This window comes from Chiloscyllium plagiosum, chromosome 6 (assembly GCF_004010195.1).
Source record: "Chiloscyllium plagiosum isolate BGI_BamShark_2017 chromosome 6, ASM401019v2, whole genome shotgun sequence".
Lineage (NCBI taxonomy): Eukaryota > Metazoa > Chordata > Chondrichthyes > Orectolobiformes > Hemiscylliidae > Chiloscyllium > Chiloscyllium plagiosum.
Genome location: NC_057715.1, coordinates 68,777,851 through 68,795,535, shown reverse-complemented (window position 1 = coordinate 68,795,535; position 17,685 = coordinate 68,777,851). Strand labels below are relative to the sequence as shown.

Genomic DNA, 17,685 nt, shown 5'->3' with positions numbered 1-17,685 from the left:
ATTCATATTCTATGAGGTCCACCTGGCTGATCTTGTTAGAAACATTACATCCTTCTTCCTCTGTGTCCAAGGATATAGGCCGTTTCTTTTATTTGCAGTGTCTCCTGGGGTGTTTTAACACCAGGTCAGCTTTCTCCAACTCTGCCTCTGATACGGGCGGCATGTAACATACAATAGCTCACCTCCTGCGCCCAGAGTGTCTTGGAAGAAGTTCATTCTCTTCTTCAGGTGGCAAAGGCGTGAGATGGTGACATTCACTATGTCTATCTCAGATTCTCAGGTATCTTCAAACTTGACAAAGTGGAAGAACCCGTGGGTTCTGGAACAGACACAAAAGGCTGTCGTGGAGCCTGGCACGTTTTGCTCCTGTACGGTTTGGGAGTTTGCAGCTTTCATATGGTCCACATGTTTGTATGGGACTGTAGTAACTACCTAAACGTCATATGTTAATGGACCTGACCTTGCGTTGAATATGCCTTTAGCCCATTCAGGGCCATTTCTGTGGTTCTTGCACCAAACTTTGTCACCTGAAGTAAACTGGCTCTCTCACTTAGCAGAGTCTTGTGTTCAGCATTGGCGTTCCAGATGCCATTTTTCTCTCTCCTTCCCAGGTCCAGGAAGATCAGAATTAACCTCTTGTGGAATCTTCTCCCCATTAGCGACTCTGCTGGAGCTAACCCTGGAGATGCAAAAAGGGTGATCCGATAATCAAATAGGAACCAGGACAGTTTGGTGTCTAGTGAAGCTGTAGGCTGTTTCTTTAAGCCTGCTTTCAAAGTTTGGACTGCTTTTTGGCCATTGGATGATGGATAGTATATGTCAAATCCCATTCAACTTTAGGAAATACTCAAATTCACTGCTGGTAAACTATGGCCTATTATGTGAGACCAACACTTCTGGGAGTCTGTGTACTAAAAAAGATGTGCACAACTTTTCTATCATCATTGCTGTGTTTGATGAATTAACTCTATGAATGTTCAACCACTTTGAGTAAGAACATTTAGCCCATGGAAGCAGCTACCACAGTTGATGTGTAACTAAGTCTGGAGTTTACCCAGCCATTCTCATGAATGTGAGGAGCTGCTGGCAGTAACTTTTGTTATTGTGGGGCAATCTACAGCATTGTCCCACTAATGCAGCTATGTCAGCATCCAATCCTGACCACCAGACATAACTTCTCATCTGCATTTTGGAAACTCCTGGGAGACCCTGGTGGAGTTCAGTCAATATCTGGCAGTGACCTTTGCTTGGGACAATCACTCTTGCTCCCTATAATAATGTGCCATCCTCTACTGTAATCTTTCCATGTATAAAAAGGTTCCAATTCTGTTTGCGATGGCCCTTTGTTTTTCCCTTTCACCACCAGCTATTTCAGTTTTGCTGGGACTGGATTTTTTTGCTGTAAAGTCTGATATTGTCAGCTGTGACTGGAAGTGTGTCCAGAATGTTTAAAACCATTACAGACTCTTCCTGTGGTGGTGCCAACCATGTTGTATCTGCCACTGGGAAATATGCTCAATGCATCCGCATGTGCTCCTTGGCCTCCGAGATAGCATTCCAACTTATAATTATACACATTTAGTATTAGAGCCCACTGCTGAATTTGGTCTGAACCTATGGGCAGTGCTGCCTTGTCCTAGTACACCTAACATGGGTTTGTGATCCATTATTATTACAAATTTATGTCCATTTTCCACTTGAGAACTCTACCCCCTTCTGGACTCAATATCAAGTTCAACAATTTGAGGGTGTGAAGCACTTTCTCCGATGTCCTTACCTCAACCTTGTACAGCTGCAACATAACCTCCCAACTCCCACACTCAATGCACTGACTAATAAAGCCAAGGATACCAAATGCCTTCTTCATTATTCTGTTAATCTGTTACTCTATTTTCAAGGAACTATGAACCTGCACTCCAAGGTCTCTTTGTTCAGCAACAGGAAGTGAATAAGTGAATAATTAAGTGAATAAGTCCTGCCCTGATTTGCCTTTTCAAAGTGCAGCCCCTCACTTTATCTAACTTGAACTCCATTTGCCACTCTTCAGCCCATTGGCTATCTGATCAAGGTCCCATTGTACTGTAAGGTATACTTTTTGGCTGTCCACCACATCACCAATTTTGGTGTCATCTGCAAACCTACTAACCATACCTCCAATGTTCACATCCAAGTCATTTATATCAAAGACATAATGCTGTAGGCGGTACAGGACATTGGTTAGGCCATTTTTGGAAAACTGCATTCACTTCTGGTCTTCCTATTATAGGAAGGATGCTGTGAAACTTGAAAGGTTTCAGAAAAGATTTACAAGGACGTTGTCAGGGTTGGAGGGTTTGAGTTATAGGGAGAGACTGATTAGAGTGGAGCTGTTTTCCTTGGAGCATTGAGAGATGACCTTATAGAAGTTTATAAAATCATGAGGGGCATGGAAAGGGTAGCCAAAGTCTTTTCCCCAGCGTAGTGGAGTCCAAAATCAGAGGGTATAGTTTTAAGGTAAAAGGGGAAAGATTTAAAAGGGACCTAAGGGGCAACTTTTTCACATAGAGGGTGGTACGTATATGGAATGAGCTGCCTGAGGAAGTGACAGAAGTGAGCATGATTACAACATTTAAAGGGCATCTGGATGGGTATATGAATAGGAAGTGTTTAGAAGCATACGGGCCAAATACTGGCAAATGGGACTAGATTAATTTAGGATATCTGGTTGGCATTGATGAGTTGGACCAAAGGATCTGTTTCTATACCATACAGCTCTATGACTCTATGACTATAACCCCCACACATCATGCTGTTACACCCTACCTATTGTTAGCCCCATTAATAGGCATTCCTTCTCCAGGCTGGCCGTTATCCACTCCTTTGTCCGTCCAACTGTTCTTCTCTCTCTTTGGTTTCTGTCTGCAACTCTCATTTACTCCTTACCCCTTCCGTCCCCTATCTTGTGCATCAAAAACAATTTTCCCTAGCTAAAATGTTAACTCTGATTTCTCTCCACAGATGCTGTAAGATTTCCTGAGATTTTCCAGCAATTTCTGTTTTTGTGTCTGATTTCCAGCATCCACGGTTCTTTAGTATTTTTTAATTTAATGATATGAGCTGAAGCAATTTTCTTAAATTGGTTGAAGTGCAGGTATTAGCACATTCAGGTTGTTTTAGCAAGTGCTGCTCAATCGCAGAATCACATCGACTGTAAATATTTTGTTTTAGATTATATTAGGCACAGGCAAGTTGAATGAAGTCTGAAATTCATGCATGATATTACTCAGTTTTGTAGTTGGGAGATTGCCTTTTCAGACTGCCAGCAGTATCCTGACAGTAGTAAATGCCACTCTTGTACAGAGTCAGCATGGAACAGCTTCCAGAAGCCATTTTTCAAATGCATCTCAAATTACCTTCAGAAAGGCAAAGTATCTCAAAAATCTGAATGACAGGTGAATTTTACTGTCAGTGAGTTGCAAAATAGATAGGCTGTATGCCCCTGTAATTGCCTGATCAAATTAAATAGCAAGCTTCTTTTGTTGTTTCTGAAATGAAGTGATCAGAATTGAAAACAGTGATCAGTTGTTGCCTAATCAGCATTTTATACAGTTCCAGTATAATGTCTGTGCTTTTGTATTCTATGGCTGGTTAATAAAGGCAAGTATCCCATATAGCTTCTTAATCACCTTATCTACTTGCCCAAATATCTCAAGGATCTGTGGAAATGCAAACCAAGATGCCTTTGATCTTCAGTGCTTTCCAGGGTCCTATTATCCATAGTGTAATCCCTCACTTTATTAGTCCTCCTTAAGTGCATTATCTCACACTTTTTATTCTATTTGCCACTTATTGTCTACCTCACCAGTCTTTTGATATCTACCTGCAGTTTATTGCTATCTTCCTCCATATTTAACACCCTATTAACTCTTTGATGTTTTTAGACTTCCTGATCATATCTCCCCTATTTAAGTACATTGATGAACAGCACAAACATGAAGGGAACCAGCAACGAGCCCAGAGAAATCACCACTGGAAATAGAATTTCAGTTGCAGACGATCTCAGTATATCCTTCCTTAGATAAGGATATCGATAGGATACACAATAATTTGGGAACAGTCTCACCATAGTTCTATAACATTATAACAAAACATCTTTACAATATTTACAAATCTCTCTTGGTCAATATTGGATCCAATGTGCCACTTTGTCTTAAATCCCCTGGACTTTGATTTTCTTGATCAGTATGCCATGAGTGACTTCTTTAAAAGTCTTGCTCAAGTCCACATAGACTACATCAGACGCGTTACCTTCATCAACAGTCCTGGCTATCTCCTGAAAGAAATCCATCAAATTTGTCAAATACAACTTCACCTTGACAAATTCATGCTGACTATATAAGTTTAATCCATGTCTCTCCAAATGCCAATATTTTCTGTCCCTCAGAATTTCTGATAATAATCTCCCCACTACCAAGGTTAGATTGATAGACTATAATTTACTGGTCTATTACCTCCTCAATTTTTTTTTATTAATGACTTAACATTTAACCTCAAGGATGCCTAGTTTGAGATTAGATCTGGACAAAATCTAACCTATTTCATACAGCTGTGATAGGTGAGTATCCCCACCAGGATTGTAGGGTAAGCACTCTTACCAATATTTCAGCAAGTAAAATAATGGGCACAAGGCCTAATGGGTTTTGTTCCCCCTACCACAGACCAATCTAGCAGCAATGTCATTTATGACTTGGTTAGTTCAGTTAGCAGCAGTTTTGTTTCACCACTTGTGGTGATGAACATTAAAATTCTCCTCCAGAGTGCATTCTTTGTTTTTGCCACAGTTGGTGCTTCCTTCAAGTGTTGTTCAATGTGAAGCAGGACTGATTCATAAGCCAAAAGGTGGTGGAGCAGGAGACGGTAGTCACCAGTTTTCCTTGCTCATGTATAAACTGATGCTATAAGACTTCATGAGGTTCAATGTCATGGATTTGTCAGTGTCATCCCCTCCCAAATGTACATCACTATAACGTCACCTCTGGTGTTAGTCTGTATTAATCTGTGAAGGATGCTTCACTGAGTATTTTTATGTTAGAGCTTTGCTTGACTGGTTTGTGGGACAGCTTTCCTAATTTTGGCACAATTCCACATGTTAATAAGGTGGACATTGCAGCATTTATGGTGGAAGGCAACATTCCTTCAAAGCTTTGTTCCGAGCGCCCGTGTACACTGGTTGATGCACTGTCATTGTCCCACGGATTCACTTCTGTTTTCTCCAGTCACTGCCACACACAGACCCCTGAGGTCAATGCAGTGGCTATGGAAATCAGAGGAAAGGGTGTGCTGTTGCAGAGTTCGGTGCCAGGTGGTCTCTCAAGCTTTATTCCATTTGACTTTGTAGTCATTTGATAAAGCTGACTAGTTTGTTCAGCCATTTCAAAGAACAGTTAAGAATCACCCACATTGTTGCTGGTCTGAAGTCACGTGTAGGCCAGACTGGGTAAGATTTCCTTCCCTAAAGGAAATTAGTGAACCAGATTGATTCTGACAAAAATTGATTACAGTTTCATGGACAAAATTTCAGAGACTAGCTTATAAATTCAGATTTACTAATTGAATATAAATTGCACCAACTGACTTTCGATTATTGAACCAATGGTGTTAACATTCACTGCCACTTCCTTATCTGGATCTGCAAAATAGAAACTTGTCTTCCAGTGCTACAATTATTATCAGCAATTAAATATTTTAGCTCTCTGCAGCCCTGTGAAGGGAAATACCTTGTGTTATGACAAACAATGGCACCTTGAAATGTCACTGGAAACCATTCACATTGCTAATGTGGTACTCATGTATTTAAAGAAAAAACAGAAAAAATCTTCAGTTGGAGCCTGGTGCTTTGTGTGAATTTATCTTAGACAGATTACAATCATTGATACTGCATACGTACCATCAGAACGTAATTGTCAAACCAAATCCATGCATTTCCAGGGCTTATGTATCCAAGCCAAGGTTCACGGTAAACATACTCTGTAGCGGTGATGGCAATACTTGTGACCGCAGGATTCAAAACAGCAAAAGGCAGGCTCATGTACTGTATGGAAAATTAAAGCAAGAAATCTTAATCCACCACAAAATGGATTCTCTATCCAGAAGTTTTAAAGTTAAATGGATCATTTTAAACATAATTTAAAAACTCACCAATCCTACAAAGATACATAATAGTTGAGCCATGTCTGTGTATGCGACTGAGTACAAACCGCCAATCAGAGTGTAACAAACTGCTATCACGGTAGAAATAATAATGGCCAAGTGGACATTAATTTCGAAAATTACACTCAATGATGAACCTGAAGGAGGAAATGTCATTAGCTATGAATCTGGATGTAATAGTTGGAACAACAATATCAATTTGTAGCTATCAAATGATAACGTTTTTAAATCAATTACTTTTCATGCAAGCTAAAACATCGAGTTATACATGTTTTCAGACACACAACTTTGTTAAGTCAGAATGAAGGAAAGGGCAAAGGACATGTCAAGCAACACAGAACTCTCAGCAGTCACAGGATTATGCATTACTTCAATCTTGTCTCATGGTCTTGCATATGCCTCACTTGTTTATCACCATTTAGCTACAAGACTGGAATAACAGCACAGAGCCCAGGTCCTGTCACCAAGTCACCTTTTATTTACTAGTGTACAGTACACTGGCTATGCCCAGCCATCTCAGAGTTAGTCCTCAACTGAGGAAATTCTAATCCCCTGATTATATTGGTCAGCCAGGGCTTTCCTGCTTGGCCCAGGTGAACAACCCCAATCACGAACCTCAAAGTCAACCTGGTTCTAATCACTATAAGCTTCCCCCTGCTAAGTCTGGGGATATAAGCCTTGTAGCTTTCACCCAGATGTGGTTCCTCTGACACGGACCCAGACAGAGGCGGCGTGCACAAGACTGTGGCCTATCTCTTGCATCCGGAACATCTGAGGAGAGATTACACTTCTTCATCTTCCAGCAGTAACGGTTTTGAAGCTGCATCCTTTTCAGATTCTGAGGTTTCCTTGATGCGAGATGGAGGGGGAGCACCCACGATTTCTGCCAGGCCTTTTGGGTGTAGTGAGGGGCCAGGCATGTTTGTGAGTCAACAGACTCAGGTGATCCATGTGGTTGCTCAGGACTGTTTCACCTACCCGCATCTTTCACAGGACCTGAGCTCGTGTCAACCTCGCCTTGTACCCATACAGGGTCAACTTCATCCCCTGAATTAAATTGTCTCTCTCACTTAGAGGTGGCATTTGGCTGCCTTGGAGTTCCTACTGCTGTTTCACCTTCCCTTTCAGGTCTGGAATTATCAGGTTTAAGTTGGGTGAGAAGTCTTCTTCCCATCAGCAACTCTGCTAGAACTATCTTCGTTGTTGCACGTGGGACAGTCCTATAATTGAACAGGAGCCAGGACAGTTTGGTATTGAATGAAGCTGACAGCTGTTTGTTTAGGGCTGCCTTCAAAGGTTGGATCACTTTTTTCGCTAGGCCATTGGATGATCGATGGTCTGGAGCTGGCCTCATCTGCCGAATACCTTTGGACTTTGGGAAATATTTGAATTCCCTGCTGGTAAATAATGTCCCATTGTCTGTGACCAATACTTCTAGGAGTCTGTGCATCACAAATGATGCTTGCAGCTTCTCATTCAGGGGTACCCCAAAATCACATGCCTCTGACAGTCAAATATAACCTTGTCAAAAATCCTGATATGGATTCCCCGGTTCTTCAACAGCCAAATAAAACTCTTAGTCTCTCAGGATTAGAGAAAGTCCAAGTTCATAATATTCCTAAACCAACTCTGTCAACTCTTGGAAGATTTTAGTGTCTGGTACCTCTGAGAAAGTTAAACCCTTAAAACCAGAAACACTGCGGGTCTACAAGTAGTCAGAAGGATTACTTATTGCTTTTCATCTGTACAATGTCATTTGCCTGGAAAATGTATTGCATTCTTTCTACATACTGGGCCCAGTCTTCCAGAGCAGATTCAAATGAGTCAAGCTTCCCAAATAGAGGTATGATGCTTATCCTAACTCTAAGATGGCAGTTGCAAATTAATGTTCTAGAATCCTAGAATCCCTACAGTGTGGAAATAGGCCATTTGGCCCAACAAGTCCACATTGACTTTCCAAAGAGTATCCTGCCCAGACCCATCTCCCTAGCTTATACCTGTAACCCTGTATTTCCCTTGGCTAACCCATATTTCCATGGACATTACGGGCAATTTAGCATGGCCAATCCACCTAACCTGCACATCGTTGGACTGCAGGAGGAAACCGGAGCACCCCGATGAAACCCACACAGACACGGCGAGAATTTGCAAACTCCGCACAGTCACCTGAGGCTGGAATCGAATCCAGGTCCCTGGCGCTGTGAGTCAGCAGTGCTAACTGCTGAGTCACCATGCCACCCCGTTCTTCAGGCATATCCTGCTTCTCCCATTGCCACTGAAATAACTGCACAGAGGCCGGGTGCCATCACCAAGTCACCCTTTATTTACCAGTGCACAGTACACTGGCTGTGGCCAGCCAGCTTGGAGTCAGTCCTCAATTCAGGAGATTCTAATGTCCTGGTTATATTCTATTTTAAACAGAAGGCAATGTCTCCTTTGTCAAGGGTCCCTGATTATATTTTTTCTCCTTGTTATGTATATATTTTAACGTTAGTAAACAATACAGTTTACAAAACAGTTAACATTAACAGCTGTATACAGAGAAACAGCAATTTACAAGGGAGAGGAGCGGCAAAGCCAGGCTCCAAACCCTACCGTTCAACACTCCTCAGGGAAATGAGGACAAACCTCAAATCCCAGTTTCAGTCATCACAAAACAGTAACAGTAACAAATACATATAACACAGTCCAATTAGATTTTAAAAAAAGTGCATAGAATAGATTCCCCCCCAGCAACCCAACAAGCCACCTGTCCGTCCATCCCACCTTCCCGCCACACTAAGGCAGCCCGCCCCTTCTGGCTCTTCGTCTGCCCTGACACACCTTCCTCCTGGTTATATTGGTCAGCCAGGTGTTACCTGATTGGCCCAGGTTAAAAACCCCTATCAAAAACCTCATAGTCAACAAGGTCCACCTGGTCCCAATCACTACAAAGACCAAAAGTGCAGTTTTGCCCTTCTTGGAGGTGAGGTGGAAGGGAAATAATGGAGTGACTTGGCCTGGGAGAGAATCTCATTTCCTGTTCCTGGATGTCTCTTTATAAGCAGAAAACACATTTCATATCAGGGCTGTTCACAGGAAGTGGTTTTAGCGTGTCAAATCTGTTGTCTGTTTGCCCATTGTCAGAGTCCTCTGTTATCGTTTGGTCTAGATAGAAAAATTGTCATCCTTCTCTTTGTAGAATAAGTTTCAGATTTAAGGTTTTCTTCCAACAATAACAGAGAATTTGCCCAACGATTCCAGTGATTCCAAGTTTGCTCCTGGATGCCATACTAAGTCTCCAAATCAGCATCAAGTCAGGTGGAATCTTGCATGACATTATTTACTTAATTACTGTGACCACCATCTAATGACAGTAACCTACTACTGTAGGCCTGTACGTATTAAAGTAAATGTTTGAAATACATCAAAACTCAGCAAGGGAACAGCAACAATGGCAATTAAAACAAAAGAAGGAAAACTAAATGGACATAACAGCAAATGAGAAAAAAAAGAAATTCAACAAGAAATGGAGATCCAACAGTAACGTATGGCTAGGACAGCAATTTATATCTTCACTGAATTACAACTATTCAAGCAGTTCTGTTTTGCAAATCAAGTGAAAACTATCCTGAGAAGAGATCTCTGCAAATCCTTCTTGCAATCAGCAAGTTGGGTCTCGCAGGATTAATCTTGTTTTACCATGGAAAATGAGGAAAATCCAGAGAAGATCTGGATACCACCTGAAAACCCGCTCCAAGTGAGAATTAACTTCAGGATTAACAGATTTTAACTTGCCTCATCTTCAGTAACACTAGGTCAAAATCTTATAATTCTCTCCCTAACGGCATTGCGTCCAACTACAGCACATGGACTGCAGCAGTTCAAGTAGGCAGCTCACTACCACCTTTTCAAGAGCAACTAGGGACAGGCATAAAATGCTGATCAGCCCTCAATGCCTACATTCCACAAAAGAACAGAATAAAACTACCTTTTGAAAGTTGTATTTGATCCTGAAGAGTTTTGCACTGTGAAGACCTTTCGGCTTGCATTTTTTCTTTTAATGCAAGAAGCCTTTCCTTGGCCTTATATTTATCATTTAATTAGGAAATCAAGCTGTCAGCTTATTTTTGTTGAAAGGGAGACAGAGATTATAATTAATAGAATAAAATTTTTAAGGAGACAGAAGGCAGATTCACCCTCTGACTGTTTAATCTGCACTCCTTGAACTCTCAGAAATTGGTGCTGCTAATTTCTGCATGCTTTAAAGAACAGCATTGTTGTCTCCTGATCTACAGTGATGTTTCCAAGTGTTTACCACCAAGAGCTTGGACTCGTTTGTAAATGGCCACTGCTGCTTATCACTATGCAACCATCCTGACCTGCCACTGTGATGTGGGACCTTGCCTTTAAGGTACTTGCATTTGATGAGGTAGTACTTAAAATTAACTGACAATCTTCAACTCTCATGATATGATATTTATGTTAGCTCCCATAATATAAATATGAATGCAAAGTGAATCATACAGTACTGAAGGATTCAGTAAATATTTATTACAGCTCCTGATATTTACATATGTACATTACACTCACAGGCACTTATGTCCTATCTAGATGTCCCTATGGCATACTTCCATCAGAATGTCATGCTGCAAGAAGACAGAGCTCAGTAAGATGGAACTTAAAGATGTTGGATATAAATTAGATGGGCAGAGGATGAGATCCTGTGAGTAGTTAAGAGGGAGGTTTCATTGAAGTGGATGAAAAGTTAAAACTTGCGTAAATTAATCTGACAGCCAAATAAGCGAGCAGTAAGTTTAGAAAGGCTAAATGGAATATATTTCAATGCAAAGGGCAGAGGAATAAGACAGATGAACCAAGGGAACAGATATTCTGATGTGCTTCTCATGTCTTCATATCTTTGACCAAACCTTGGCTGAAAGGTGGGCTGGATTAGCAGCTCACCATTACTGGTTATAGGGGATTTCAGGCAAGATAGAGGGAGATTGAAGGGAAGTGGCAAGTTGCAGTTTGGGATCTAAATAATTTGAAATGGCCTGGGTCTGGCGTATCAGTGGGGAGTCATTTTGGAGGTAGTGGCCATAACTCAATTTGATTTAGGATAGTTCTCAAAACAAAGGATAAACTTGGGATGGGAATAAAGTTCTAAATAGGAGAAAGACTAATTTTATTAAAATCAGATTCAAATTGGCCCAAGTGGACTGGGAACAGTTATTCACAGATAAAATCATGTCAGAGTAATGGGAGGCACTCAGGAAGAATGGACTAGTTGGACTGAAAGGCCTGTTTCCATGCTATAAGACTCAAAGAAAATTGGATGCCCCGAGTATGAGATCTTAATGCACTTAAAAGCAAAATAATGTGGATGCTGGAGTTCTGAAATAAAAATAGAAGTGATGGAGAAAATCAACACCTCTGGCATCATCGATGCAGAGAGAAACAGAATTAACATTTCAAATCCAATCATGACACTTCTTCAGAACAGGATTCCTCGCCTCTGACCTATCCTTGCCATGAAAGTATTGGTCTGGCAAGTCCAGTTCAGCGTATGAGCCAATGGTAAGGCCCAAGAAATGTTGACAGTGGGGGATTCAAAGATGATAATGCCATTCGATGTCAAGGAACCTTGATGAGATTCTCTCATTGCTGGCATTTGTGTGGATATTGTCTTGCAATTTGATGTGGATGGCTTCAGCATGTAAGGTGTGAGAATGGTGCTGTATATTGAACAATCAATCGTCTGAGGACATCCACACTTCTGACTTTATGATGGAGGGAAGGCCATTGATGAAGCAATTGAAGATGGTTGGATAATTCCCTGAGGAACTCTACAAGAGATGTCCTGGAACTAATATGATGAACCTCAAACAAAGACAACCATATTCCTTTGTGGCAGATATGATACCAACCAGCAGAGAGCTTTCCTGATTCGCATTGAATTCAGTTTTGCGAGGGCTCAATGATGCCACACTTTGTCAAATATGGCCTTGATGCCAAAGAGAAGTCACTCTCACCTCACCTCTGGAATCCACCTGTATTGATCATGTTTTATCAAAACTCATAATGAGATCAGGAGCTGAGTGGCCCTGGCAGAACTTAAACTGAGCAATAATGAGCAGGTTATTACAAAGCAAGCGTTGTTGATAGCACTATTGATGACTCCATCACATTACAAATGATGTGTAGACTGATGTGGTGGTAATTACCTGGCTTGGATTTGTCCTACTTTGTGTACAGGACACAACTGTTCAATTTTCCACATTGTTGGGTCACTGTCAGTGTTGAAGCTGTACTTGAACAGACTGGCTAGGGGAGCGACAAGTGTTGGAGCACAGGTCTTCATTCCGATTGCTGGAATATTGTCAGGGCCCATAGCCTCTGTTTCCTGGTATCATATGAAGTGAATCAAATTGGCTAAAGATTGGCATCTGTGATACTGGAGACCACAGGAAGAGGCCAAAATGTATCTTTCATTTGGCACCTTTGGCTGATAATTGCAACAAATGTTTTAGCCTGGTTATGTTGAACTCTCCCACTACTGAGGATGGGGGTATTTGTGGAACCTCCTCCTCCAGTGATGTGTTTAATTGTCCATCAGCTTTACAGCTAGATCTGGCAGGATGACTGAGCTTAGATTTGGTCCATTGTTGTACAATTGCTCAGCTCCATTGTTGGCTGTGTATGCTGTTTGGCTCTCAAGTAGTCCTGTTTGGTAGCTTCACCAGATTGCCACCTAATTTTCAACTATGCCTGGTGTTGCTCTGGACCACCCTCCAGAAATCTTTGGTGTACTTGGTTTAATGGTAGTGGTAGAATGAGGGATATGCTGGGCTGTGAGGTTGCTGCTGGTATTTGAATATAATGCTGCAGCACCTGATGGCTCTCAGTGTCTTGGGGATGGTCAGCCCAGCGTGACTCCATCCGTTCAAAGTTTCTCTCATTAACCACATGATAGTGTCACATAATGTTTTGGATAATATCATAAATGTGAAGACAAGATTTTGTTTCCACCACAACTGGAAATTCAGCATTCCTACTGACACTGTAATGGACAAATACAGGCAGATTGCTGTGAATAGATAATAAATCATCTTCTTCTCTCTTGTTCATTCTTTCACCATCTGCTACTGAACTTGGCTCACAGCAATGTCCTTTAGGCCTCGACCAGATCTGTCTGTAGTGGTACTGTGAAGACACTGGACATTGAAATCCTGCACCAGAGTACATTCTGCATCATTGCCACTCTCAGGGATATTATAAAATAGTGTTCAATGCGGAGGAGCATTAATTTACCAGTTGAAGGGTAGAGGATACGTGATTACCATCAGCAGCTCTCCTTGTCCAGTTTTGAACTGGTGCCATGAGATTCCTGAGGTCTGGAATCAATGCTAAGGGCTTCTGGAACAATTCCCACCCAATGTGGGAATATACCACTGTGCCACCACATCTGCTGGCCTGGACTGATCGTGTGACAGAATATATCCCAGGATGGTGATAATGTTTTCTGAGCATTGGTTGTGAGGTATGATTCCATGAGCATGGCCGAGCTTGTTGATATCACTGTGAGGCTGTTGTTTGACTAATCAAGTGCTAGCAAAGAGGATTTTACATAGTCGACAGTGCCATGTTTGATGTTCTAATTTCCAGTGCCCAGGTCAATGCCAGGTGGTTTGTCTGGTTTTATTCCTTTGAAATTTTTTCACAGTTTGATACACCAGAGAGACTTGCGAGGTAATGTCAACCACATTGCTGAGGGGCTGAAGTCATATGTAGCCCAACATATTTCCTTCCCTAACTGGTATGAGTCAATCAAATGTTTTTTTGCAACAATGGCTTCATGGTCATTAATCATTCAACTTTTAATTTTAGATTTTTTTTGTTAGAATTCATGCCATGGTGAGATTTGAAACTGGGTCAGCAGGTCATTATCTGCCTCTGTACATTACCTGTCCAAAGACAATATCACTATGCCATGTCTCCCCTTTCTTTACAGCTCCAGGTTTCTCATTATTTATAAAGTATGTTGATCTAACAGTTCTCCACTTTAAATTCTAGCTGTTGTAGTTTTGTTAATTAAATAATGCATTTTATTACTTAGCATTATCAGAAAGTTGGATACATTGCTCTGTTTTCCTCTTTTAGGTCATTTATATACATAGTAAAGAGCTAAGGCTGCCGTACTGATCCCTGATGGACACTAGTCATGTCCTTTCAATTGGAGTACACACACTCATTAGCCCTACAGTCCATCTCCTTCCTCCTAAACAGTTCCCTATCAATGTCAAAATATTATCTCCAATTCCATCTATTCCTATTTTTGGGGACAGTCCCTTGTGTGGAACCTTTTCCATCTCTTTATTTGTCCATATTCTGTTACTGTCCCTAATAACAATACCCATAGCTTCCCAATAATATACATTAGACAGGTAAGCTTATTATTTCCTAGTTTACCTTTCCTCTCCTAATATTCAGCATCCGTCAATGCATATTTGTTCTGAAAGAGTATTTGCTACTTGCAACAATAGATGTGGTTGCAACAAAGGAGGGAGCTGACACTGTCTAGTATAGAGCTTTATTATTTAATTTATTGGGCATCACTGGATGGCCAATACTTATTTCTTGTCCCTAGTTGCCCTTGAAAAGATGGTAATGAGCTGCCTTCTTGAACCACTGCAGCTTCCACTGCTGTAGGGACACCAACAATACTGTTATGGAGAGAATTCCAGGATTTTGACTCAGTCACACTGAAGGCACAATGATGTATTTCCAAGACAGGATGGTGATTAGCTTGGTTATTGCAAACAATGTTGTTCTCATGCATCTGCTTTCCTTGTCTTTCTAGATGGAATTGGTCATGGAAGTTTGTATCTGAGGATCTTTGGCAAATTTTTGCAGTGTATCTTGGAGATAGTACATGCTGTTGCTACTGAGCATCAATGGTGGAGGGAGTGGATGCTTGTAAATGTTGTGTCAAACAAACTGGCTGCTTTGTCCTGTTGTCAACCTTCTGGAGTTGTTGGAGCTACACATGGGGAGCATTCCATCACATTCCTGGCTTTGCATTGTTGAGCATAGACAAGCCTTGGGGAGTCAGGAAGTGAGTTATCAATTGCAGGATTCCTTCCCTCTGGACCTGCTCTTGTAGCCACTATACGTATATGGCAACTCCAGTTGAGTTTCTGGCCAGGATGTTGTTTGTGGGGGAATCAGTGATGGTAATTCCATTGAATGTCAAGGGACAGTGGTTAGGTTGTCCCTATTGGAGATGGCCATTGCTTGGCATTTGTGTGGCACAAATTTCGCTTGGCACTTTTAAGCCCAAGTCTGGGTACTGGGTTTTATTGCAATTCAACATGGACTGCTTCAGTATCTGAGGACCCAGAATGTGTAGAACATTGTGCAATCATCAGCAAACATCCCCACTTCGGACCTTATGACAAAGGGAAGGTCATTAATGAAGCAGCTGAAGATGTTTGAGCCTAGGAAATCCTGCAGAGATGCCCTCGAAATGCGTTGACTGGCCTCCAGCAACCACAACTATCTTCCTGTCAGGTATGACTCCAACCAGTAGTGAGATTTCCCCCGATTTCCATTGATTGTAGTTTTGTTGGGCATGTTGAATGTTGTTGCTGCCATTAGACTCACTAGAAACCTTTTCCATTTGTTCACATACAGCGGCAGCAATGCACAATGTCCATAAGATATTCTTCAGCATACCTCAGTCATGCAACCTCGATGTCAAGTACAGCAGGCTTGTGGAAACAGCATCATGTGCAAATGCTCTTTATAGCACACTGTTTTGAATTAGACATTGTCATCCCTTCATTACCACTGAGTCAATATGATGTAACTCCCTTCCTTAAATTATGGAGGAAATATCACCACAAGAACTGCAATAGTTAAAAAAGAAATCCCTCCCATCACCTTAGAATAACATGAGAAGTGATAACTATAACTTTGCCACCGTTTTGCCGAGGAATAAGAATTACCAACAATATTTGGTGAAAGATGCATTGGAGCCATTCTTCATCAGGCATTTAAGAGGGGTTAAATTGGATAACCTCCGAAATGGACATAGGCACATTAAGCGTATAGCCAGCACTCCATGCACTGCTTTCTCAGGAACTCCTGAAATTATTACGGCACAACACTCTATTTCCAACTAACAATGGCTGACCATGGAAGAGCATGCACATTAATGTATGTGGACACGAAAAGGAGATTCTAGTTGAGGACATGGAACAGAGAAAAGACATTTCTATCATAAGTGCGTCAGGAGATCCCTCCAGGCATTTACTGAGACAGCACTGGAAAGAGAGGTCAACTGAAGCAGTGAAGAAAGAAGATTATCTCACATGAGTAATCAGGTTCATTGAATATACATTCACAGGTAATTGCATTACTAGCCTCACCCATTGCTCAGTTCTTCACTATCACTGTTGTATGAGGGCATCAGGACTGAAGGCCAAATTTATGATGGCACAGAGCTACACACCACTGAGCATAAATAGAGCAATGTGGGTAGAAAGAGAAGACCCTGCATTCTCTGGATGAAGACTTCAAGAATCTAGACTGGAAGATTCAGTTGAGCACACAAACACATGAAGATAAGTTAGCCCCTACCATTATAAATATACTAGGTTAGAGCCTATTATATCTATGATAGCCATGGACAGCAGCATTCACAATAAATATGAAGTTACTTTGAAATTTATGCTTGAAGACATTTCTTGACTTTGACTTTTCATAGATCACCCTCTCTCAAATCCAAAATCATATTGTAAAATACTACCTGCCAATAATCTAAGAATATTTATCTTCTTCACCTCACCCTTGCACATGGAGCACTGCTGCAGATCTCAGACCCATAACTCACAGCTCGCACACATTGGCAACTATTCAAACAAAATAGCCTTAAGGCACATGGGAAGCACTATGTACAATCAATACCATTCAACGCCATGGGAACATTTGTCCAAACCCTTGTGTTCACCCTTTCTGTTTACTACACACAGGAGAGAATGAAATGAAAAGGACTCTCTTTGCAGAGAGCCTTAGTGACCTGTTTTATGCAGAATTGCAAATTGTAATTGCTGCTTTTGTCTGCTGCAGCAATCGGCCAGGAGTCACGTGTATAATAGTTTAGAGGCACAGTCATCTTGACAGGCATAGAAAATACATTCCACATAATGCTCCAAAGTTGGATTTGTGACAATGGGACATAAGAACATAAGAACATAAAAATATAAGAACTAGGAACGGGAGTAGGTTGTCCGGCCCTTCAAGCCTGCTCCGCCACTCAATAAGACCATGGCTAATCTTTTCATGGACTCAGCTCCACTTACTCGCGTTTTCACCATATTTCTTACTTCCTTTAGTTTTCAAAAAATATCTACCTTAGTTTGAAAAACGATTACTGAAGTCACATCAACTATTTCCCTGGGCAATGAATTTCATAGATTAACAATCCTTTGGTAAAGAAGATCCTTCTCAGTT

The 17,685-nt window shown here is 41.3% G+C and overlaps 1 protein-coding gene across 1 annotated transcript in view; it reads right to left on the bottom strand.

The window, feature by feature from the left end:
- Positions 1 to 17,685, bottom strand: part of LOC122551056 (high-affinity choline transporter 1-like) — a 113,010-nt gene that overhangs the window by 17,219 nt on the left and 78,106 nt on the right. The window contains exons 5-6 of the mRNA XM_043692699.1: positions 6,178 to 6,326; positions 5,927 to 6,070 (exon numbers count right to left, since the gene is read on the bottom strand). Coding sequence (XP_043548634.1) covers positions 5,927 to 6,070; positions 6,178 to 6,326 — 293 coding nt within the window. The remainder of the gene's footprint in view (positions 1 to 5,926; positions 6,071 to 6,177; positions 6,327 to 17,685) is intronic.